Source organism: Dreissena polymorpha, chromosome 5 (genome assembly GCF_020536995.1).
Source record: "Dreissena polymorpha isolate Duluth1 chromosome 5, UMN_Dpol_1.0, whole genome shotgun sequence".
In the NCBI taxonomy this organism is placed as follows: domain Eukaryota; kingdom Metazoa; phylum Mollusca; class Bivalvia; order Myida; family Dreissenidae; genus Dreissena; species Dreissena polymorpha.
In genome coordinates, this window is record NC_068359.1 from 10,819,470 (window position 1) to 10,845,492 (window position 26,023).

Below are 26,023 nucleotides of genomic sequence, written 5' to 3' on the forward strand. Positions count from 1 at the left end.
AGAGTTCTTTAACACAAAGATCATGATCATTTTAGATCATGCAGTCAATTGTTATGTCTCGGCATAGGCGTGTTGATAAACTTGGCTGTAACGCGAATATCCTCAATACGAATTCTCGTGTTAAAGTTATCAAATAAACAGATATAAGTCCCGTTCATATTAAAGCACATACGTTTACGATATAATTCGCATTTCAGTTGCAACAATAATTGTCACTTCCTGTTTACATATAACAATTTATTCTATCAAAGTTGTTTGCCGGCCAAAATTCAACGATTTGTCGTTGTATGCGCAGCTAATAAACATTTCGTTCTTACGCATCGAAACCCGCAATCTATGTTCATCGAAAGATTAATAACAATAATGCAAAAACTCTTTATGAGTCGCGTTCTGAGAAAACTGGGCATAATGCATGTGCGTAAAGTGTCGACCCAGATTAGCCTATGCAGTCCGCACAGGCTAATCAGGGACGACACTTTCCGCTTTTATGGTATTTTTTAGTTTCAATGAAGTCCCTCTTTACCGAAAATCAAGTTTAGGCGGGAAGTGTCGTCCCTGATTAGCCTGTGCGGATTGCACAGGCTAATCTGGGACGACATTTTAGCACATGCATTAAGCCCAGTTTTCTCAGAACAAGGCTCAATATATATACTTATGAGATATAATTATTCACATGTCATTAATATCGTCCAAGTTTTAGATGTTACCTTTTGCAGAATTTAATTACTTTAAGATCCGAGTGCTTTTCCTTTAACAGCATTGTTTTCAAAATCCATGCATTACTCGTACAAACTGCATATCTGTAGCAAAACATTGTTATCAATTACTTCTCAAGACTATAAACGTCAGTTCACAAGCAAATCGGGAGATCAAATGATCGAACGTGTAACATACCTTTATGTAAACTGTAGCGAATAAAATGTATTCAACGTTTATGCAGATTAAAGGGACATTACACGATTTTTGTCCATACATGCAGTGGAGAGTTAAGTTATATATATGAGCCTCGCTCTGGGAAAACAGGGTTACATGCGTGTGCGTAAAGTGTCGTCCCAGATTAGCTTGTGCTGTCCGCAAGGGCTAATCAGGGACGACACTTTTCGCTTTTATTGTATTTTTAGTTTCAAGGAAAGTCTCTTATAGGCAAAAATCAAGTCTAGGCCGAAAATGTCGTCCCTGATTAGCATGTGCGGACTGCACAACCTAATATGGAAGGACACATTAGGCGCAGGCAATAAACCCCGTTTTCCCAGAGCGCCCATAACTCTATGAACCCTTTGAATTTAACCTGCATCGTTTTTACTAATAATGATCAGCGTATTTAATTACATTATAAACACAGAGGCACAGAATTTGTGAAATACCCACACCCATCAACTCAACAACAGCAGCAACAACAACAACATCAGCACAAACAACAGCATATGGTTAACTGATGCTACTCTTACTCAACCATTTCAGGCGTCTTACATGTTTAAAACAGTATATCAACACAACCCTGACTATGGGCTGAATACTAGTGACACTATCATTAAATTAATCTTAATTAATCAAATTAATCTTAATATATTTCATTAAGTCCACACCAATATAAATTCTGAATCATTGTAAGAAGTAACTAAGTAATATAAATCAACACGTTATTTAAATATTGGAACACTAACTACTGATATTATAAATCGGAATGATCTTTTTTATGTTAGAAATTGAACAGCCTCTATCAGTAATAATACATTATTTGAACATTCAGTTATTTACTACAGCTTGTCACTATTTAAAGTAACGAAAGCCAGCCCCCAAAAAACACCTCCCGCCCCGCCTCCTTCCATATTCCACGTCACCGCAGTTTGTTATAAGTACACGTTGTAAACCATATGAGTCTCGTTCTGAGGAAACTGGGCTTAATGCATGGGCGTAAAGTGTTATCCCAGATTAGCCTGTGCAGTCTGCAAGGGCTAATCAGGGACGACACTTTCCGCTTTTATGGTATTTTTAGTTTCAAGGAAAATCAAGTTTAGGCGGAAAGTGTCGTCCCTGATAAGCCTGTGCGGACTACACAGGCTAATCTGGGATGACACTTTACGCACATGCATTAAGCCCATTTTTTGCAGAACAAGGCTCATATGTTTTAAGGAAATAAGTAGCATAACGGAGTAGTCAAGCAATATAGGAATGTAAAATTGTACATTTACAACTGCGTTTCCATACGGAACATTTCGTAAGCGTGTGAATGCTGAAAGTAAGTATGGCAACGAGTACTACCTCGAACACACATGTTTCTTGACACGAACAGAATATTTATAACACAATTTTGTATGAATGTTATTGAGCAAAATAAAAAAAAAAAGATTTATTTGCAAGGCATTTCCCTTAAAAAATACCAGAATTTAATTCGATGGTCAGAGTATGGGCAAAACAACCTATTGTATTTCAGAAACAACCTATTGTATTTCAGCCTTAAAACCAAGTTTACGTTAAATTTTTATTGACATTTCCACCTCTCACCTATACTTTACGCAACAGTAAACAGGAATGTGTGTTGATGGTTTACTCAACCACCCACATTTTACTTTTATTTATATTCGAGCGATCACGAACCTGTTTACCATCGTTTTCTTTTTAATACTGTAGAGTAACTTTTTAGAGGAGTGTTGAACTTACAAGTTTATATTATTTCGCTGTGATTGTACAGCTTAAAGGGGCAGTATTTGAGTTTCAATTTACTGTTACACATTCACAGATTGACAAAATGACATTTTTTTAAATTGTCATTGATTCCAAAAGGAAATAATATTATATTTTACTCAAACACGCGAAAAACACGAATAACTTAATACAAAAAAACAGCATTCTTTAATAGTTTACAATCAACGCTTATAAGGAAAATGATGAAGTGCTCTTAACCCATTTATGCCTAGTGGACTCTCCCATCCTTCTAAATTGGATCAATTTATTTCCAAAATTAGGGATGTCTAGTATATTTATTCTATATTTAGAATATTTATTACAGAAAATCCTTTAAGCAAACAGCGCAGACCCTGATGAGACGCCGCATCATGCGGCGTCTCATCTGGGTCTATGCTGTTTGCCAAGGCCTTTTCTAGACGCTACCGGTATGCATAAATGGGTTAATGCCTATTAAATCTCAAGTTTCAATTTTTACCTCCAGTTTTTCGAATTATGCTTCAGACAATTTTTTTTATGAAAATAAACAAATGGTAATATAACTATGTCGTATGATAACATCATTGCAAAAGTTGTCTTTTGTTCCGCATACGAGATATATCTCCATGTTTGCACATTAGCTCAAGCACAGTTTTTTTCAAATAGCTATGCAATTTGCAAACGATTCGTTTCGTGTTTTAAATGCATTGTTGTATGAAATAAAGAACATAAAACTATTTTATACAACACAATAAACTTAAAACAAGTACCGGTAATACAACTCCGTAGATTGAGCAACTTACGCTACTTACTCTTAAAACCGAGTTAAGATTTTTTTTTAGAAAGTCTGACATAAATTACAACTCGTTGTTAATAATCGTTTTTATGGATGGATAAATATCGATGAATGTATCGACTAACACAAGTTGGAAGGAATTGTGAATAATAACTGCAATTGTAAGTTATTTATTACTGAAAGATATTCATTGTTGTAGATTTGTGCTGTGGGATAGAGGGGAAGACGGGGGCTGGAGTTCTCGGTGTCGCGACCGCACCATTGTGTGCACACCGGTCTATCTGACATGTGTACTAACGCGAAAGAAATTGTTGGTAGCACTTATTTTACGAGTGAAAAGTGAAAGCGAAAGTATGTCAGGTAATTGTGCTTCTGATAATCGCTATCAGTCTTAATAGAGATTCAAAATCACATTTAAACATAATTAAATAACATTTTCTTAAACAACATTCCGTTTTAAACACACACAAAAAACGATTTTGCTTTCATTATTAACATTTTCATTCCAAGGCAGAACTACTTTGGCGGAAGCATAAACCAGGGGAATGTGATGCGTCTTAGTATAGAGGTGACAATAAACGTACTGACGTCACCATTTAAGCATAAAATGGCGACCGCACACCTTACTCACATGCGGCTGAAATGGGATCAATCATCTTGCCGTCAGTGAGAACATCGTTTACTTATTGACGCAGGCAGCAATGTTAATTCCTTTAGTTCCACTGACGTTTAACGGTTGCACCTAAGTGATGCATCTATGGCCACGCCGACCGCATACCAACTCCCACGACGGCCTTGCGTTGTTGCATATAACTCTTTTTGGTGAATTGACCGCGTTGCATATACCGGTAAATGAATCGTACTTTTAATTCTAATACACAGTGTCTGCGCCGATAACCCCCAAACACCGACCCACCCACACAACCTTTAATGGAGCGGATCAATGATTAAAAGCATCTTTAACACTTGAAACTATTGTTTTGGTGTAATCTTTTTGAGACGGTGATCGAGCATACATAGGTGTTCACTACTAAAACAATCCCTGAAATATGATAAAGCTAGAGACCATAGTAAAAAATATTGCACTGAAAATGGCTACATTTCACTAGAAAACGACCGGAATCAAAGGATGTGCAAACAGTCGATTTTAATTTGTGGCAAGTTCTTTCTTGGTTTGTACATGACATATCTTAGCTTTAATCGATTGAGCTTTGAATACCCTTTAAAAACATACATGGTTATAGGGGTTTTTATGTGCAAAATGTTGCATTAATTTTCACTTAAAAATGTCGCTTTTAGATTGAATTATATAAGGAAAATATTTAGTATATTGTGACCTAAATATACATATTCTCATGATCGACTCTCACTCTGTCCACACTATATTGCATTTATGATATACCTGAACGTCTTATCTTATACTGGCGTCATTTTATAGATTTAAATGTTGAATAGGACTATGTTGTATGTATTCGAGTGTCACTCATAATAAAAAACACCCGAGATGTTGGTCTTCACATGGTGGCTGCGGCATGCACGACCTGGACACGTGCCATGAACGCTGCTTGTGGTAAATGTTAGCTTATCGCGAGTGAATTATTGTTTACCGACGGTTATATTGAATCGTGAACATTAATGTTTTAATTATAATAAAATGAGTGAGTCTAATACACCTTGATACAATCAGTATAAAACAATGGACACCCTTTTAACCGGATCGTGTGTAAACCGGACAAATTATTAAGAGAAATCGTAGACACTGTATACACGCGATAGCGCGCAATGCCTCCTGACAACATCGATCAAGTACAGTAGCTGGTACGAATATTCAGTATGCAGTCAAAATTGTTATTTTAGCCGTTTATTTGTAAGAATTGTTGATGGAGTGTAACCCTTGCTGTATCAGAAAAAATCCACGTTGTAAAACACAGTAGAAAACAATTTCGAGTTAGATTTACAGTTACTCGCAACATTTGCTTAATGTAATTGATATGTAATATGCGTCTTATTGTATTTAGCGGCTTCAACAATGACGGTCATAATTCTTATCAACTGTTTAATTGTCAATGGTGTTTTTGTGTTTAAAAGATAATTTAGCTACTAATGTATAAGATTTCGGATTACTCATAATTCGGATTCTTAACACAATACATATTTTATCGTCTACTGACAGCTAAGGCTAATCTGGGACGAAACTATATGCTTCAATATTTTTTCTGCTAAAAGGAAGTCATTTCTTAGCAAAAAATCCAATATAGGCGGAAAGTAGAAGCAGGCCTTTTTCTAGTTCTGGCTACCATAACTTAAAATGTCGCTTTTTATGATTTTTGTAGTAAAATTAGGGTCACTTCCAACAGCCTTGCTGTTCGGCTAGCTCTTAAGCGACATGGCTAAAGTGTCTGACTACCACTCTGGAGGTCGTGGGTTCAATCCCCGGCCTGAGCTCAGTATTTTCACATTAATGGCGACGAGGCAAAAACGAAATGTGAACGCGGGAATGGGTCTTAGCTGTTTAATGGTTTCTGGGAGGGCCATGCGGATGCAAGACATGCTGTAGCGGGCGTGTCTGGGCCTTGAAACATTAAAAGGGGGAGGAGTGTAGTGAAATAAGGTCACTTCCAACAGCCTTGCTGTTGGGCTAGCTCTTTAGCGACGTGGTTTAAGTGTCGGACTACCACTCTGGAGGTCGTGGGTTAAATCCCCGGCCTGAGCTCAGTATTTTCACATTATTTTTTACTGGAGCGACTTTATAGTTATGGACCAACCCCATTAGGAAAGTCAACCAGAAATTCCAGAAAAGTTGACAGTTAAAAAAGACCTTTCCAAAACAGCTTTTAAATGCAGTTATTGGCCCAAATCAACCACTTGATCGGAAAGATTGACATTTTTCACATTTAACTGATATATTCTTTCACAAAATACTATCTTAAACATTTAAAATTTATCTTTTCTGCTCATATGGAGAAAAACAGCGATGTGACAGACTTTCTTGAAATGCGAATCTCCCGAGATTTCACGGTCATATGACGTTATTTATATTTTTAGTAACATACCATGTGCTCAAGTGTTTTCAAATTCAGAATGACATTTCCCGGTATTTTAGATTACTCTGGCTTGTTTTATAAACAAATTGTAGTGTAAATACAAACTCAAAGTAAATATTATTTAAAACTTCCTGATTCACACTGAAATCAGTCATTTAATCCACCAGACGTAAGTTGTTAATCACAAATAATAAATTTCAGAAAACGAAAGTAATGTTTACAATTTCAGCATAAAATGTCAAGGTCGATCCAAAAGTATCCAAATGAAAACTCGTCACGTGACAAAGCGACAATGGCGTAAAATTTGTGAATTTCAGACTGATAAGAGTTATTTTCATCTATTGTAAGATGCATTTGAACCATTTGAACCTTAAAATATTCCCCAATGCAGTAATTTATATTCATTCACCAATATATGTAGAAATGTATCCAAGAAAAAGAGCTTTCTTTGATTTATAGCGTGCCATAAATATGTTACGACTCTGGTTGACTTTCGATACGGGGTTGGCTTCAGCGTACAGGTCTGTCAATACTTTTTAAACTGTACGCTGAAGTTTCTTTAGCTAGCCTTTTTCTGTCTATTTTGGGAAAATGTACCTACCAAAATTTGGATTTTTCGAGTCGCGAAATCTTCCAAATTCGGAATAATTTTCATCGACAAAAGCATTATTTGGGCAGGGAGTTTTCCAGTCATTTTGGATAAAATTCATATAAATTATGGTTATATATTTTGTAGGTTGTTTACAAAATAAAATTGAGAAATGGAGTCTAATAATCATAAGTCATAAGACACTTCTTTCTAAAAAAAAACAAAAAAAAACACTTTTTTTTTATTTATCTTTTTAAATTGGGAATTTTTTTTTTGAGAATTGGGAAAAAATATGCATATTTGGCATTGGGAATGGGTCCGACTATCTGACCTGTGAGATAGGCAGAAAAAGGCATGAGAAGGCTCCTCATCTTCTGAAGAACTACTGCTTTCAACATGTTGAATATCAGTCAGCACTTGCTTTTGGAAATCAATGATGAGGATGCAAACGAGTCACTTGTTATTAAATCACTATCATTAACAATGGAAGAAGTTTCAATGGGATGACTTGTACTCGTTGACGATGTTTGTTTATTTAATGACACTTACTTAAAATAATCAACTGAACAGTTTTCGTTTGTCTGCCAGGTTGTTGCATAGGAATCTTTTTCATGTCATATTTGAAATTGTGCAACATCTTTGTTTTCCATTTAGCAAAATCACAAAACGCTTGAATTTCATCGCCAATATAAAAAGGGCCTTAACAACACTAAGAATAATGCCGACGGTATCAAAATTGAAATATAGTCTAAAACCCGTACAAGACTGGATCAGACTACGCCTTGTTAAAAAGCGAAACAGCAGATGTCATTAGCGTTTTTTCAAGATTGGGAATTTTTTAGCACATTTTGGCAAAAAAGTATCCTTTTTGCGATTTGGAATATAGCCAAATTTCAGCTTTAAAATCGGGCCAAAAAAACTAAATAAATACAACTTTAGTGCATGAAAAGAAGGAAGACAAAAAACTCATAAATGTCTGCTTAATTGGACAAAAAGAAGTTAGTGTTCTGTATTTGGCAAACTGACTACCGGTATATATAAATCTACATTATTCATTTATTGCATACATAACAATTGATGTATTGTTATTTCCCATTTCAGACCTTTAATCATTTTTCAGGTTAGATGTTTGCAAGTCGAACTCGGATGATAAAATGGAAATGCTCAAGGGCGGAAATGAGTAAATGGTGTAGACAGGTCTTTGTGCTTATTACAAGACAATTCAGCAGTAAAAAAAGCCAAGATGATATTTGGAGAGCTCATGATGGTACAGTCTTGGATAAGCAATACGAGGAAAAGAAGAAGACAGTAGAAGGCTTCATTGAATATTTGAAAGAGAATCGAAAAGAGGTTGGTGGTGTGTTACTCAATGCTGCATAACAAAAAATATAATGACAGTGAACTTAAGTTCTTTTTGTTTAGTATGAGGATAATTTATACCAATCATGAATAAATTATCTGATATTTCCAGGTATGTTTGGACATGTTATTATTATAATATTGTTATAGTATCAAAGTAAGTTACTTAAATGTGCAGGTCTTGATATTTGCATTTGTCTGCCCTTCCAGGAAAGTACATTAAAGTACATTATAGGTCTGGACATGTAAAAAAGGAACCTGCCACTAGTACTACTATGATGGGATAAGTGGAACAATAAATGTCTCCTTTTTGTGTTAAAAATTTTGTTTGAAATTTCCTTTCCAAAACTTAGACCCTTCTGTTGACATTTTAAGTGGGAATTCTGATATAATAGTTTTTGATAGGTTTTCAGATAATAGTTTGTACAATGCATTTAACATTCTTTATTAATTTCAATTCATTCGTCCATTGGTTGTTTATATATAAACAATTATAATCATGACAGTGATTAACTTGTGTTCAATGGTAATACCCCTGTCCTTTTTTATCTTCAATTTCATTAAATCTTTGAATTAAAAAACATTTCACAGTTCACTTCACTGTTTACTTCCAACAAATGGCATATATTTGGGCTTATGAAAGTCTTTAACACATTAGTATCCCCATACTTCAAACAAATGGCATATATTTGGGCTTATGAAAGTCTTTAACACATTAGTATCCCCAGTCAACCAGTATTGATTCATTACGTATGTAAAGGTTAGTATCTCCAGTCAACCAGTATTGATTCATTACGTATATAGAGGATAGTCAACCAGTATTGATTCATTGCGTATATAGAGGATAGTCGACCAGTATTGATTCATTATGTATATAGAGGATAGTTGTCAACCAGTATTGATTCATTACGTATATAGAGGATAGTTGGCAACCAGTATTGATTCATTATGTATATAGAGGATAGTCGACCAGTATTGATTTATTACGTATATAGAGGATAGTTGTCAACCAGTATTGATTCATTACGTATATAGAGGATAGTTGTCAACCAGTATTGATTCATTACGTTTATAGAGGATAGTCGACCAGTATTGATTCATTACGTATATAAAGGTTAGTATCTCCAGTCAACCAGTATTGACTCATTATGTATATAGAGGATAGTCGACCAGTATTGATTCATTACGTATATAGAGGATAGTCGACCAGTATTGATTCATTACCTATATAGAGGATAGTCGACCAGTATTGATTCATTACGTATATAGAGGATAGTTGTCAACCAGTATTGATTCATTACCTATATAGAGGATAGTTGACCAGTATTGATTCATTACGTATATAGAGGATAGTATCCCCAGTCAACCAGTATTGATTCATTACGTATATAGAGGATAGTAAACCAGTATTGATTCATTACGTATATAGAGGATAGTTGTCAACCAGTATTGATTCATTACCAATATAGAGGATAGTCAACCAGTATTGATTCATTACGTATATAGAGGATAGTATCCCCAGTCAACCAGTATTCATTCATTATGTATATAGAGGATAGTCAACCAGTATTGATTCATTACGTATATAGAGGTTAGTTGTCAACCAGTATTGATTTATTACCTATATAGAGGATAGTCAACCAGTATTGATTCATTACATATATAGAGGATAGTATCCCCAGTCAACCAGTATTGATTCATTACGTATATAGAGGATAGTCAACCAGTATTGATTCATTACGTATATAGAGGTTAGTATCCCCAGTCAACCAGTATTGATTCATTACGTATATAGAGGTTAGTATCCCCAGTCAACCAGTATTGAGTCATTACATATATAGAGGTTAGTATCCCCAGTCATCCTGTATTGATTCATTACGTATATAGAGGATAGTATCCCCAGTCAACCAGTATTGATTCATTACGTATATAGAGGATAGTCAGCCAGTATTGATTCATTATGTATATAGAGGATAGTCAACCAGTATTGATTCATTACGTATATAGAGGATCAGGATAGCTGTTGGATTTGGTGAAATATTGATTTTTATTCATAAGTGATCATAGGAAATAATTTTTTATATTTTCTTTAGAATATATATTTTTTATGATCACAAGTGTATTAACATCGATATTACACCAAATCCACCAAAATTTCATTTTATTTTATGCTTACTTTTGATTAATTTTGTAGTTTTGATGAAATAATGCACGACCTTTAATCACTCACGCCTCCTCTTTTTTGAGATGCATTAATAAATGAGCCAATGCTACTTCTGAAGTGGCGCTCAGGCCCAGATGTTTTGAAATTTAACAGATAATTTTACAGGGTGATTAGGTTTTATATGACTTTTCAACATATTTCGATTTTTAAAAAAATCGGCCAATGTAGTCAGTTTCAGCGATTATAAATTCATCCAAAGATGTACAGAAAAATACAATCACAACCCATTTGGAAACGTGAGGACCTTTATAACTTATTATAAATTATAAGTTGTGGCATGGTAGAATTCGTAAAAGCAAATCAATGTATTTTGCCTGTGTGACTAGCAAATTCCCAGCCAATTAAATCGCTCATTACATCAAACGATTGCTTTGGACCTGTACAAGTAAATGCATACACAAAACATCGGCTTATAGTCGATCTAATAGATAAATTTGCATTTTTAAAAAAGAGATGGAGCCAAGAGGTGGTAATATTCTATGTTATAGTTTCTTTTATGTTTACAGGCCTTGCATTATTTTTTGTAAGTTTGCTACTTCAGCACATTTGAGTCGCGTGCGTTTTTAATTAGAAAAAAATAGTTGTCTAATAATGTCTTGATGGATTTAAATGCTTGTCTTTGTGAGATAAGAACATTTAATATGTCGTATACAAAAAAGTTAACGGAACAAGACCGAGCTATCTTTATTTTTGTATGCCCCCGGATCGAATGATCGGGGGTATATTGTTTTTGGCCTGTCTGTCATTGTATGTGTGTGTGTGTCACTGTGTGTGTCCCAAAACTTTAACCCAAACTTTAACATTGTTACATTTTGTAATAACTTTTGCAATATTGATGATAGCAACTTGATATTTGGCATGCATGTGTATTTCATGAAGCTGCACATTTTGAGTGGTGAAAGGTCAAGGTCATGGTTATCCTTCAATGTCAAAGGTCAAAAAAACAGATCCAAGGGAAGTAATAAGCTTTAAAGGGAGATAATTATCTGTACCTGCCAAATGATAAAAAATAAATAAATCAAGCAAAGCAGCGCAGTAGGGGGGTTTGTGTTTCGTTGACCTTGGCCTTTTAGTAAATTAAGCATTTGGATTAAGGGACACAAATAATCGTTTCAAGAAGAAATATAATCTTATATTTATTTAGTGAATTATCATTCTGTATACAAATATTGCGGTCGATAAATTATTTTGATAATGTTGAACATTAAGTTATTGGTTTTATTGAGTATTACAAATTTTGGTTATATATTGTACAATATGTTTTATATGTTGGTGACTTCTTAATTGGTTTGATCACTTATATATTAAAAAAAATACATCTTATTTATTATAGGATGTGTTTATGTTATGTAAAGATTTTGGCCTTTGTATGTACATTGAAAAATAAATTGAATATAACAAATAACATTATCTATCAAATTTACGTCATGTGATAATGTCATTTCAATACGACTGTTAATTGATACATCCTGCATTTGCGTCACCTCCTATCATTAGTGCCACCTCCTAAGCATTGGCTCCATCTCTTTTGGAAAAATGCAGAAAAATATCTACTACGTCGGCAAGAAGACAATATTTTTGTGCATGCAGCATCTAATGTATGTTGTACACAATCGTTTGATGCCGTTAGGGATTTAATTAGGTAGAAATTTTCTCGTCACACAGAAAAAACTCATCGAAATGCTTTTTAAAACTCAGCCATGCCACAACTTATAAAGGTTTTCACGTTTTTGAATGGGTTGACATGGCGTACATTTTTGGATGAATTAATCTTCGCTGAATCGCACTATAATGCGCAATTTAAAAAAAGCGAAATACATTTTTTTTTTTAAACATCCAGACCAGAGCGCCACCTCGGAAGTTGCATTGGCTCATTTATTAATGAATCTCAAAACAGAGGTGGTGCACCTGATTAACGGCCGTGTAATGACGTTGAAGCATAATGAAAAAAATGCCATTTCATAGTAAAACTGTGAATATTATCAATGTTCATAGCTTATTTTCACTGTTCAAAACAGTGATTTATCAGTTTTAATGCAATTATTTTTCTCTATAAACCACCAAAAAGCGTAAAACAAATCACATTTATCATTAAGCGTAATGGCATGGCATCCGCAGGCATTAAATGATTATGGTAGTCATGATTACCTGATATATGGGATTATCAGGTAGTGGATAGTCAGAAAAAATAGTATTGTCCAGTGATCAATATGGTAGGGTAAATACATGATTATGTATTTGCACATCACATGATTTCATATCACATGAACACATCATGGCATTTATTAATATGTCAAACTTAGCACCCTCCGTTTATGGAGTACAAGTGTACAGTAAATGTGTAGTTTATTGTCAGTTGTTTTGCATGATTTGTTAAAAAGTTGCAATTGAAGATCAAAACCAGTATATTTTGGGTGAGGGTAATTTAAGGGCATTTTATTTAACAGTTTATTTATGTTAAGTCCTGATGTGTTGCTTTTTAAAGACCGTTAAATTAGCTTCAAATGACACAGTATCCTGCTGACACAGTATCCTGGTTTCTCAAGCAAGAGCGATGCTAGTTTCTCAGTTTTTACTTGAGAAAAACATCAGTCCTTGTATGAGTTGGATGAAGTGGTTTTAAGTACGTTAATGAGTTGGATGAAGTGATTTTAAGTACGTTTATGAGTCGGATGCAGTGGGTTTTAGAATGTTTATGTGATTTTTGCAACTATATCAGGTTGATGCTGATGAGCAATTATTTAAAAAAAAAGTATTCAACAATTGCTGTGACATTTACTTAACATGTTAAACATAAACTTAAAAAGCTGTTCAAAATCAATATAAACATTTCCTCAATTTTTAGGTACCAGATGAATTAACAACAGACGAGTGGCATCACATGTTAAAATCCTGTGACTCATTCCCTGAATACAGGGCATATCTGCGTAAATTATTCCAGAAACACAGAGACCAATCAATAGACACATCACAAATACATGGACTTTATGGACTGCCAAACGAAAACCAGTATTATTTGTCAAAGTACATTCAAGGTGTGAACTCAGGGAGGCGGGTCATTATTGACTTGAATTATGACTACTGCGATCCCAATCATAATGGGCTTTTGACGCAATGTTTAATTATTGCAGATGTGAACATTCATCACAGACAGCCATTACACTTAAATTTTACAGGCCTCAGAAGAAACACACGGGTTTTCAATTTATTTAAATCAAATTCAGACTTTTTTACTAAGACAAGTGATTGTTTCGAAGAAGATTTTATGAGTATCTTTCATCCCCGTAAAAATCTGGTCTACCTGAGCCCTCATGGAAGGCCAATGCCAGATTATATGGGCAATGAAATCTTTGTGATAGGCGGACTGATTGACATGGATCGGAGCCAACGGCTCTCACAACGTCGGGCCAAAGAGCTGGGGATCCGATGTGCTTCCTTTCCTCAAACTAGGTGAGAATACTGGATGCAAAAACATCGCAGTGAACTTTCCCTTCAACTGATAATATGATGTAAATAATATAGAAAAAAATAAGTTTCTTTATAAGGCAAAAACAATTGTCAGATTTGCCAAACAAATTGAGCAAATGTTTTTCAGATTTGCTGCTCCTAAAATTCGTTAAGTGAAATAAATATGTAATTATTTTCGACAGCATGGTACAATTGGTCGACATCCTCATATTTTATGACAAAGACTCTTTATTTCCCGTTAAGGAGATACAAAACGGCAGCATTTAAAAAGCTAAATAGGTTTGGCATAAATGTTCAACAAATGTGTACAAAAAAATAACTTGAATGATTCTGCGCCTTAAATCGCATCTGATTTTATTGAAACTGTAATTAAAATAGTTTTATTTTTATTGCCCTTGCTCCAATGTTCAGGCCAAAATTCTGTTTAACATCTGATCAATTTTTGGGACTCCCATGTTTAGACCAAATTCTGTTTAACAACTGATCAATTTGTGGGACTCCAATGTTAAGGCCAAATTCTATTTAACAACTGATCAATTTGTGGGACTCCAATGTTTTGGCAAAATTCTGTTTAACAACTGATCAATTTGTGGGACTCCAATGCTTAGGCCAAATTCTGTTGAACAACTGATCAATTTCTGGGACTCCCATGTTAAGGCCAAATTCTGTTTTAACAAGTGATCAATTTCTGGAACTCCCATGTTAAGGCCATATTCTGTTAAACAACTGATCAATTTCTGGGACTCCCATCTTAAGGTCAAATTCTGTTTAACAACTGATGTTGTTGTGGGACTCCCATGTTAAGGCCAAAATCTGTTTAACAACTGATCATTTTCTGGGACTCCCATGTTTAGACCAAATTCTGTTTAACAACTGATCATTTTCTGGGACTCCCATGTTAAGGCCAAATTCTGTTTAACAAGTGATCATTTTCTGGGACTCCCATGTTTAGACCAAAATCTGTTGAACGACTGATCAATTTGTGGGACTCCAATGTTTAGGCCAAATTCTGTTGAACAATTGATTAATTTGTGGGACTCCAATGTTCAGGCCAAATTCTGTTTAACAGCTGTTCAATTTTTGTGACTCACATGTTTTGGCCAAATTCTGTTGAACAACTGATCAATTTGTTGGACACCCATGTTAAGGCCAAATTCTGTTTAACAACTGATCAATTTCTGGGACTCCAATGTTTAGGCCAAATTCTGTTTAACAACTGATCAATTTGTTAGACTCCTATGTTTAGGCCAAATTCTGTTTAACAACTGATCAATTTGTTGGACTCCAATGTTTAGGCAAAATTCTGTTTAACAACTGATCAATGTGTTGGACTCCAATGTTTAGGCAAAATTCTGTTGAACAATTGATCAATTTCTGGGACTCCCATGTTTAGGCCAAATTCTGTTGAGCAACTGATCAATTTCTGGGACTCTGATGTTTAGGCAAAATTCTGTTTAACAAGTGATCAATTTCTGGGACTCCCATGTTAAGGCCAAATTCTGTTGAACAACTGATTGATTTGTGGGACTCCCATGTTTAGACCAAATTCTGGTTAACAACTGATCACTTTCTGGGACTCCCATCTTAAGGCCAAATTTTGTTGAAAAACTGATCAATTTCTTGGACTCCCATGTTTAGGCAAAATTATGTTGAATAATTGATCGATTTGTTGTGGCCATAGCCTTAAACTTTGGATGGAGTCGAGTTAAAATATATGTACATTATAAGATTTGCCTTTCAGTATTTAATCTTGAAATTGTTGTATTGTTTCATTGTTAAAACTAACTAATTATCAGTGTGTTGTCTAAAAGAGCTACAGAAAAGCGATTATCATTATTGTAACTAACCCATTTATGCCTCTTGTGGACTCTTCCATCCTTCTAAATTGGATCAATTTATTTCCAAAACTAGGGATGTCTAGTATATTTATTTCTATATTTCGAATATTTCTTACAGAAATTCCTTTAAGCAAACAGCACAGACCCTCATCTGGGTCTACGTTGTTTGCCAAGGCCTTTTTTCTAGACGCTAGGCATAAATGGGTTAATAAATCATAAAAGATCCTGCTTGCTATTTTCCAGATTCCATGGTCGACAAATTACTCTTAAGATGCAGTCTGTGTTTAGGGTCCTCCTTGATTTGAACTTGGGACTGACCTGGCAGGAGGCCCTGTCCAAATACATCTCAGAAGTCAGACAACGAAAAGTAGGAGAACCACAGGAGCCGTTTGTAATTACTGTGTAACAAAGCATGAACCTGAAAAAGGGAATGAGTGGAAAGAAGTTATTGGAAGAAAGCAATGCAAGTGAATATGACAGGCTTGTAAGGAACATAATGAATTTTGACGATTTTTGAAAAATAAAGAAATGAAAGACTTTACAGCTTGATACATGCTGTTATTTAAAACCACTGCTCACCAAGCATACATGCTGTTATATAAAACCACTGCTCACCAAGCATACATGCTGTTATATAAAACCACTGCTCACCAAGCATACATGCTGTTATATAAAACCACTGCTCACCAAGCATACATGCTGTTATATAAAACCACTGCTCACAAAGCATACATGCTGTTATATAAAACCACTGCTCACCAAGCATACATGGTGTTATATAAAACCACTGCTCACCAAGCATACATGCTGTTATATAAAACCACTGCTCACCAAGCATACATGCTGTTATATAAAACCACTGCTCACCAAGCATACATGCTGTTATATAAAACCACTGCTCACCAAGCATACATGCTGTTATATAAAACCACTGCTCACCAAGCATACATGCTGTTATATAAAACCACTGCTCACCAAGCATACATGCTGTTATTTAAAACCACTGCTCACCAAGCAGTATTCTTTTTAAGAAAAATACATTAAAATATGTTTATGATGGGAAGATCTTGGAACGAATAGAATGTATACTTTACTGTATGCTTGGCATGGAACGTACTGTACTTTATCGATTTAGTCCATAGGTATTACACACTATCGTTTGCATAGAAACAATACAAAATATGTATTATTAGTGTGATTTTATTAGTTTTTGGTACCAGGTATTTTGGTTGATTAGATGTCCTTTAAAACTATTTCTGCAGCACTAACTTTCTTATTGTTTAAGTGGACTTCGACTATAGACCGTTCCAGAATTTAGTCATTACCCAATTATCTCCCCCGAATACTCTCCGCTTCCGCCATTACACTGCTGCTAACAACCGGTAACATAAATAAGAGAGCACCGATTATTCAACGGATGAATTTCTTACTAAATTCTAAGGCCGGAATACCCTAAGGCCGTCATGACATTACCTTGGTTGTATGAAATAAAGTTTTTCTGCCAGGGGAGATGTTACGCTAGTGTTATGACAGAAAAATGTTTGAAAAAAAACATGCATTTTTAGGTATTTGTCTAAGAAAACTAACACATTGACACATTAAAAAAGCATTAAATTAAATGCAATATTTTTCATTTGATTGTTTGCATCAATCTTAAAATCGTGTAAGCCTTTGCATTCCAGTGTTTAATTGCCCCTTTGATCTGCATAATCCGATTATCTCGTTTTGATCAGATATTGTCCAAACTTAACTAGCAACATGGTGTCATAAACCACACTGGGTGGCAGATGACAGTCTGGTCATTAAACACAATTGATGATGCCACCATGTCTCCTCTTTCTGGTAGTATTTAGCAGTCATTTGGTTGGATAATTGACCAGTCGCCAACTCCGCCCACATTTTGTCGATCAGCCAATCAGATATCGATTTTTCACACACCCCTCAGCAACGCTTATCTGGCCGCCAATTTGTCCGACAAACAAAGCGTGTTGTACATATGGAATGGACGTAATTTTTAAGAGTTTACACAGATTTTATATCAAATGCATGATCATTACTGTTCGATCATTATTCAAAATTGTAGGTGCTATACATACTTTATAAAAGGTTATTATTTTATCTTTATTTCTTGAACATATGAACGAGTAATGAGAAAACAAACACAATAAATAGTTTAACCACACCAGGTGTGTGTTCTACAAAACGTGTTATACCTTTTGATGCACAATATCATTAAGCAGTTTGGGCAACATAATAATTGCCACACGTGCTTATTAATCTCAGCGTAATTGTCGATGATTAATAAATAACAGTATGTTGCGTGGATCTCAGAATGAAGGAACATTAAGGCATTGTTAGGTACTGTACACAAGAAAAGAAAACTATTTAATTACTTAAATGATTTCCAATTATTTATTTTCTGTGGATCATATACAAGGGAAATCAGTATAAATTGTTAACTTAAATATTATTTTAACTAAAGTAAAAACAACAAAAAGGTGATTTCAACGCGGCTTAACCAGCTTAAAGCGACTTCAAGTGTAAAATGTACGGCTTATATTACAACAACAACATTTCTAATACAACATATATTGATACGGGGAGAAATGTGAAAATTGCAATTAACATATAAGGGCCATCTTGTTATAAATAAGCAAATGCATAATATGCTAAATGTATTCAATTCGAATGTTCGTGAACAGCACCGTAATACCAACATTTCATTTTTTGATAGTGAAATGTAACATGTTCGCATTAAACATAAATGTAATAAAATGCATATTAGACTATCTGTTAATGAAACCACGAAATCAGGCCTGTATTAAATTATGGTTACAATAAAAATTTAATTTATATCTAAATAAAAAAATCGGTGTCTTTGTAAAAATAACACAATAAAACAAAGATCTAAACATTTTTAATAAACAAAAAAACCATCATGATATGGATATGTCATTTGAATTTAATAAAAATATTTTCTAAATTATAAATGAATGGCCACCGGGTTTACTTTCAGACGGTTGAATACAAGTTCAAAATCAATATGAAATAAATGCTCATTTTTACAACGGATTTTTCATCACCTCCCTATATAATATGTATAAGAAACGTTTCTGATAGTCAGTCGGCCGTTAACTCATTTATTTTGATTACGCCATTTCTCTCTAAAGTTTTTATGATTGTATTAACGTTTTACAAAGCAGTTTAGTTTAGTGTGCGTCTTTAATAATTTATTTTATAGAAAAGAGCATAATACATCATTACAAATATAGAATTTCCCTCACGTAATCCGCTATAATTGCGATCTGCTTGTCGGAGTTTTCTAATCACTAGACCACGTAACTATGTGGGCGGAGCGATCGATAATTTGGCGACTGGTCAATTTACCCCCGACATACTTAACAGTTGCGTTCATTAGATATGTTACATGTTGTTCAAATTAAAAGTTATGTCCAATATAGAATATCAGAAATTGTACACCGTAAAGATACTAGCCCGTTTAATTTATGAAAAATAAAGTATTCGATAATTATAAAATTTACGTTAAAATAGTTAACGTATTTAGCGGGTATCGGTTAATTAAAACTACGTCATTCCGTATAAGATTTAATGTTACGGCATGCACGAACGACATCATAAAAACAAGAAATTACATTTGACACCAACAGAGGTAAAAAATAGTATATAAATATATGTGTGTTAAAAAGTCAGATATTTGTCACTCATGCTCACTAGTAACGAGCTTTCAATATACATGAGAACACCGTTCAATTTGCATTATGTCATCAAATTAAAATTGCATGTAAATACCGTCATGCACTTCGCTTTTAATAGGCCTTTGTAGTACGTTTATTTTGAATGCAACCCTTACACTTTATATCACTCATTTGTTTATCACACTAGCGTACTCATGCCATTGATAATTATATTTTTATAATTAGATGTATTACTATTGTAATTTATTGAAGCTTTTCTGCAAAAAAACAATACGGTTTATGCATAGAGCTCTTGTTGTGTCAAATTGTCGACCTTTCAGTCTTCAGATAATCTTTACTTTGTTGCTAATGCCGCGTTTTTTTTAAAGATGCAAATAAATGTATTAATAAATTCGTTTTGCACTAAATAATATATTTTTGAAATATTATTTAGGTGTTTTTTCGGAGTTTTGTTCGATTAATTGACTAAACAAGTGTCGTTATCCATATGTTTTGCGTTACTGCAAAGACCTATAAAATACTTTTTTTTTGTATTTTTAGCTGTATAGCTGTTAAATGATTTCAAGATGAAAATCTATTCAACTAGATATATTCACATTCTCTTCATATTCCGTATAATCACCTAAAAGATCGCCAAGATCAATATCACTCTCTCATGATAAAAAGTTCGTTTTTTTACGTGACATAATTCCAGCTCACAAAATCCAAACAACATTTTTTTTATCTCTGATTTCAATTAGAACAAGACAAATAATGGAAGGCGTATCAAAAAAATGATACCTAATATAATATGTTATGATCTTAGAATATAGAGTTTTACCAATTAAGACCAATTACAAACAATTAGCGGTAATTAAGTTCGCGATAATCTTTAATAAGTATAATTAATTAAAATATAATCTGCTTGATGTTGCGGCTATTAAAATCAACACAACAATACATACGTGAATTGCTTGTAACAAGTTAAAAGTCTAATCAAAGTCTAATCAAAGAAATAATATGAGCGACTTAACCGGCAAATTTTCGCCGATGATTACCACCTTGGCACTTGATTACACACACACAAACAAATACACGAAAGCATTTTAAACATTTTATTTGTAACAATCAATCTCAACTTCAAACAATCATTTTAAAAACAAAAATGTGATAATCGCCTGAAAATAATTAAGTAATTTATTTATCCAACATCGGCGAAGCGGGTATTCTCTACGTCTTTGGCTTTTGGAATCGCAAAGACCTATAGATTACTATCTATAGGTCTTTGGGAATCGCAGACTCGCACAAGTTAGCGGAAGTGTAATGACGGACAGTCACGTGACTGATAATATGGCGGCGGTCAATTTATCGATTCTGTAACGGTCTATAGACCATTATTTTATCTTCAATTTTATTTATAATTTCTAAGTTGAGTTGGTATTTTATGCACTAGTAACACGGATATATACAGGTTGGGAAACAAAGTAATTAATTTTTAAACTAGTTGGTATTTAAAAAGCTTGTTAAAACATTGACTGGTAGTGTCTTTAAGGTCATAATATACTAAATAGTTTCCCTATATAATTCAATGTAAAAGCGACAACTTTACGCGAAAATAAATGCAACATTTTGCACATTGAGACCGCCATGACCATACCTTTTCTTAAAGGCCATTCTAAGCGTAATCGATTTATGCAATAAAAAAGATTTGTCATGTTCAAACCAAGAAAGAACTTGACACGAATCAAAATCGACTGTTTTTGCAACTTTTTTTCGACCGAGTCTTAGTGGAATGTGTTACATATTGTCAAGAAATATGTTAAAGGGACATTACTGCGTTACACTACATACTAGATCCCATAAGAGTTATCTCTACTGTTAATCTTGTGTTTATATGAATATGCTTAATAGTTTGTTGCACACTTATAGCTTGGGTATGAATGAATAAACATGTAGCCACATACGCCTTACGTTATATTAATAACACCGGCTAGACTACAACATGGTGTCAGAAGTTAAAAACAAACTCCGGATAAAACCAATGGAATTTTGATTTTAATACAATCATAAAGTTCCAGGATTTTATTAATTTGTGCTAATTGTGACATTCTGCTCATTTTAAAAAGATGGATAGCGGACACAATATAGGCCAAACACCCAAGATGGACTGGGACAATCCGGACTTACACCAAGCATTTAAATCGTTCAGATCGCACTGTGATTTCATGTTCAAAGGTCCATTAAAAGGAAAAGACGAAGAAACCAAATGTAATTATTTAATGTTATGGGTCGGCGAAAAGGGTCGTTCAATTTACAGTACATGGACACTAACAAATGACCAGCAGAAAGACTTGAAACATCATTTTGAACAATTTGAACAATATTGCAAACCAAAATCGAACAAAATTTACTCCAGATATGTTTTCAAGACAAGAATGCAAAAGGATGGAGAAACATTCGAACAATTTACTACAGATTTGCGATTATTAATAAAGGACTGTGATTACCCTGCTGGAATAATAGATGAAATGATACGCGACCATATTATATTTGGAATCCGTTCCCAAAAACTCCGCGAAAGAATGATCAGTGAAGGAAATGATCTGACACTTCAAAAATGTCTGGACATTGCCAGGACATATGAGTTGACGAAAAGCCAGGTGAAGTCGATGGACAATAGTGGTATCCATGCGGTGGCCAGTGCCAGTGGAACTAAACGTCCAACAACAACCAGCTTCAAGCCCAAATGGAAGGGACATAAGCCGAACAACGCAAACAGGGGAAAATGTGCAAACTGTGGTGGTAGCAAGCATCCTACAAAAGAACTTTGCCCGGCACAGGGAAAGAACTGCAATTATTGCCACAAAATGAACCATTTTGCGTCAGTGTGTTTCCAGAAGATTAAGGACAACAGCACCAGAGCTAAACATAAAGCCAGAGTTAATGAGGTAAATGACTTTTCTGACTCAGATCAAAGTGACACGCATGATCATTACTTTATCAATTCGGTCATTTATGATAAGCAAAAGAATCAAGCTCATGTTAAACTGAATGTTGGTCCAAAAGAAACAAAACTGATGTTTAAAATTGACTCCGGTGCACAGGTCAATATCATTCCATTACGTAAATTTGCATTGTTAGGGATTAAAGGTCCACTCAAAAACACTCACATCAAGCTATCAGCTTACGACGGAACATCACTTAAGGTTCAAGGCACGATTCGTCTTCAATGTAGCTACGATGGTAAAAAGTCATATCTGGATTTTTACATTGTAGACAGCCCCTCCAGTCCCATATTAGGTCTAGACACATGCATGTTCTATGAATCTAATCAAATTTGTGTCAGGAATTGAACATAAACATTTCTACACAAAAGACACGGTTGTATCTAAATACTCTGATGTATTTACTGGTCTAGGAACTCTCCCAGGGGAATCTGACATTTGCATAAAACCCAATGCTGTTCCAGTTATTCACCCACCTAGACGTGTTCCTGTAGCAATCAAAGACAGACTCAAAAGAGAGTTAAACAGAATGGTTAAGGATGGTGTCATAACCAAAGTTACTGAGCCGTCCGAATGGGTCAACAGTATGGTCACTGTTGAAAAGCCCAGTGGTGCTTTGCGGGTGTGTATTGACCCAAAAGACCTCAATGACGCTATAATGAGACCACACTATCCATCAAGATCAATTGACGACATTTTGCCTGACCTGACTGGCGCTAAAGTGTTTTCAAAATTTGATGCACGTACAGGCTACTGGACTGTAAAATTAAACAAAAAGTCATCTTTCTTGACAGTGTTTAATACTCCATTTGGGAGATATAGGTATCTCAGACTACCATATGGGATAAACTGCGCACAGGACATTTTTGTTCGGAAAATGGACGAATGTCTTGAAGGTTTACAGGGCATCGAAGTAATTGTTGATGATATTGTTTGTTTTGGAAGTAACAGACTAGAACATGACAAGAATCTCGATATATTGATGGACCGGTGTCGACAGATTGGTCTTAAACTCAATGCTGACAAAACTGAAGTCGGACAGACAGAAATTCCATTCTTTGGTCACGTACTGACAGAAAATGGACTGAAAATTGATCCTTCAAAAGTAAGGGCAATTCAGGAAATGCTATCTCCACAGTCAAAGTCTGATCTTGAGACAATACTTGGAATGGTAAACTATTTGCAAAGATTTGCACCAAATCTTGCTGAAATGACTAGTCCACTGAGACAATTGTTAAAAAAGGACAGTATTTTCCGGTGGGACCCGGAGCATGAAACTGCCTTAAACAAAATAAAAGGAGTTATCACTCAAAACCCAGGACAAATACTCTCGTACTTTGATCCAAAAGTTGATGTTGTGTTGCAAGTTGACGCATCACAAAATGGACTTGGTTGCGTTTTACTGCAAAACGACAAACCTGTTTGCTTTGCCTCAAAAGCATTGACGGAGACAGAGCGAAACTATGCGCAAATCACAAAATAGCTCTATGCTGTGTTATTTGGCATGACGAAATTTCATCAAATGACATACGGACGACACATAATAGTCCAAAGTGACCACAAACCACTTGTTAGCATAACACGGAAAAGTTTGCTAGCAGCTCCGCCAAGATTGCAGAAAATGCTATTGCAATTGACCAAATATGACTATGAAATAGTGCATATACCTGGAAAACAGATTCCAATGTCAGACACGCTAAGTCGCAATTTCTTGCCCGACGAACAGACTGACGTTTGCCAAGACATGGACTCATATGTTCATGCGATTATGAAAAACATTTCTATGAGTGATCAGAAAATCCAACTGATAAAGAGCAAAATTGAATCTGACTCTGAAATGCAGTCACTTAAACAAACCATTCTAAATGGTTGGCCTGATAAAAGACAGGAATGTCCAAAATGTTTGTTACCATATTGGAATTTTAGAGATGAATTGGCATTCATTGATGGTTTATTGCTTAAGGGAAGCAATGTCATCATTCCAAAGGAACTCAGACAGTTGATGTTGGACAAAATACATGACTCACACTTAGGAATTGAGAAATGCACACAACGGGCACGAAGTGTTATGTTTTGGCCAAATATGACAAAAGACGTCAAAGACAGAGTTCTCAATTGTCCTATTTGTCTAGAGCACAGAAACAGTAACACAAAGGAACCTATGATTCCAAATCAAATTCCTGAAGGACCATGGCAAGTTGTCGCCACTGACATATTTCACTGGAATGATTGCAACTATATTGTATTAGTTGATCTATACAGCAGATATTTTGAATGTAGTTTACTGAACAATATGAGAAGTGAAACAGTGATACACAAACTTAAGGGTCATTTTGCCACACATGGTATTCGTTTAAAAGTGATAAGTGACAATGCAGGTCAATATACAAGCCAGGAATTCGACAGATTTTGTAAAGATTGGGATTTTGAGCATGTCACATCATCTCCATTACACTCCCAGGGCAACGCTGTTGCTGAAAGATGTATTCAGACAATCAAGAAGATTTTCACAAAATCTTTACAAGCCAATCGAGATCCTTATCTTGCAATTCTCGAATACAGAAATTCTCCACTTGCTTGTGGACAGTCACCTGTTCAATTACTCATGAGTAGGGAAACAAGATCAATATTGCCGGTAACACAAAAACATCTTGAGCCCAAAGTACAAACAGATCAAAGACAATATGTCAAAATCACAAAATACTTCAAAGGCAAGATACGACAAACACGCAAAACCACTCAAACATTTATCACAGGGCGAAACTGTCAGAATCCAACAAGATAAACGTTGGAAACCAGCTATTGTAAGAAAACAAATGCATGACAGGTCGTATATTGTTGAAACTGAAGATGGTGGGGTTTATAGACGAAATCGTGGCCATTTGTTAAAAACAAATGAAAAACCATTGCATATTTTCGATCCACAATCACTACCTATCAGTGAAAATCACAAAAATATCACACATAGTGACATACAACAACCACAGCAGCAACAACAACAACATCAGCAACAAAAACAGCAGCAGTTACAACAAAATGCATCGGTACCAAAAGATAGTAGTAACCGAATACAGGCAGATAAACAATATGTCACTAGATCGGGCAGAACCGTCAAGCCGCCTCAGAGGACAGACCTGTAAAATAACTGTACATGTGATTTGATTTTATAATATGTATGTTTAATATAATATGTGCATGTTTTTTTTTATCACAATACTTTTATATGTATTTTCATATGTATAAGTTATCATATTCTCATACTGCAGTCTGCAATTATTTTGTGAAAGTATCAAAGTGTTAAGAAATCGGGAAATAAACAGGTGTATTTTGCTAAGTTTCTA

General features: G+C 34.8%; 2 protein-coding genes across 7 annotated transcripts in view; one reads left to right on the plus strand and one right to left on the minus strand.

The window, feature by feature from the left end:
* The window catches only part of LOC127882155 (uncharacterized), a 42,159-nt gene that overhangs the window by 10,632 nt on the left and 5,504 nt on the right, over positions 1–26,023 (minus strand). Inside the window, exon 1 of one of the 3 annotated variants that reach the window (XM_052430624.1) lies at positions 4,092–4,259. The exons of 1 other annotated variant lie outside the window; for it this stretch is intronic. The gene's annotated coding sequence lies outside the window, so the exon portion shown is untranslated. Of the gene's footprint in view, positions 1–707; positions 864–4,091; positions 4,260–26,023 lie in introns of those variants that run through there. One more of the 3 variants, XM_052430622.1, reaches the window with a different exon arrangement.
* On the plus strand, positions 5,307–16,523 carry LOC127882156 (mitochondrial ribonuclease P protein 1 homolog). 4 transcript variants are annotated; one of them, XM_052430627.1, is made up of 4 exons: positions 5,307–5,442; positions 8,214–8,443; positions 13,522–14,126; positions 16,226–16,523. In XM_052430627.1, exons 2-4 carry the CDS (start codon positions 8,219–8,221, stop codon positions 16,386–16,388), a joined length of 993 nt encoding a protein of 330 aa, XP_052286587.1. In that variant the 5' UTR covers positions 5,307–5,442; positions 8,214–8,218; the 3' UTR covers positions 16,389–16,523. The 4 variants fall into 4 exon arrangements, with proteins under 4 accessions (XP_052286587.1, XP_052286589.1, XP_052286588.1 ...); XM_052430629.1 differs by having other exon boundaries at positions 5,367–5,407; XM_052430628.1 differs by having other exon boundaries at positions 5,371–5,495.

Excerpts from the sequence above, each read along its gene's own strand:
- LOC127882156 (XM_052430627.1), top strand. The coding sequence starts at position 8,219 with ATGTTTGCAAGTCGAACTCGGATGATAAAATGGAAATGCTCAAGGGCG. Across the intron at positions 8,444-13,521 it reads TGAAAGAGAATCGAAAAGAG|GTACCAGATGAATTAACAAC; the intron begins GTTGGTGGTGTG and ends CTCAATTTTTAG. Across the intron at positions 14,127-16,225 it reads GCTTCCTTTCCTCAAACTAG|ATTCCATGGTCGACAAATTA; the intron begins GTGAGAATACTG and ends GCTATTTTCCAG.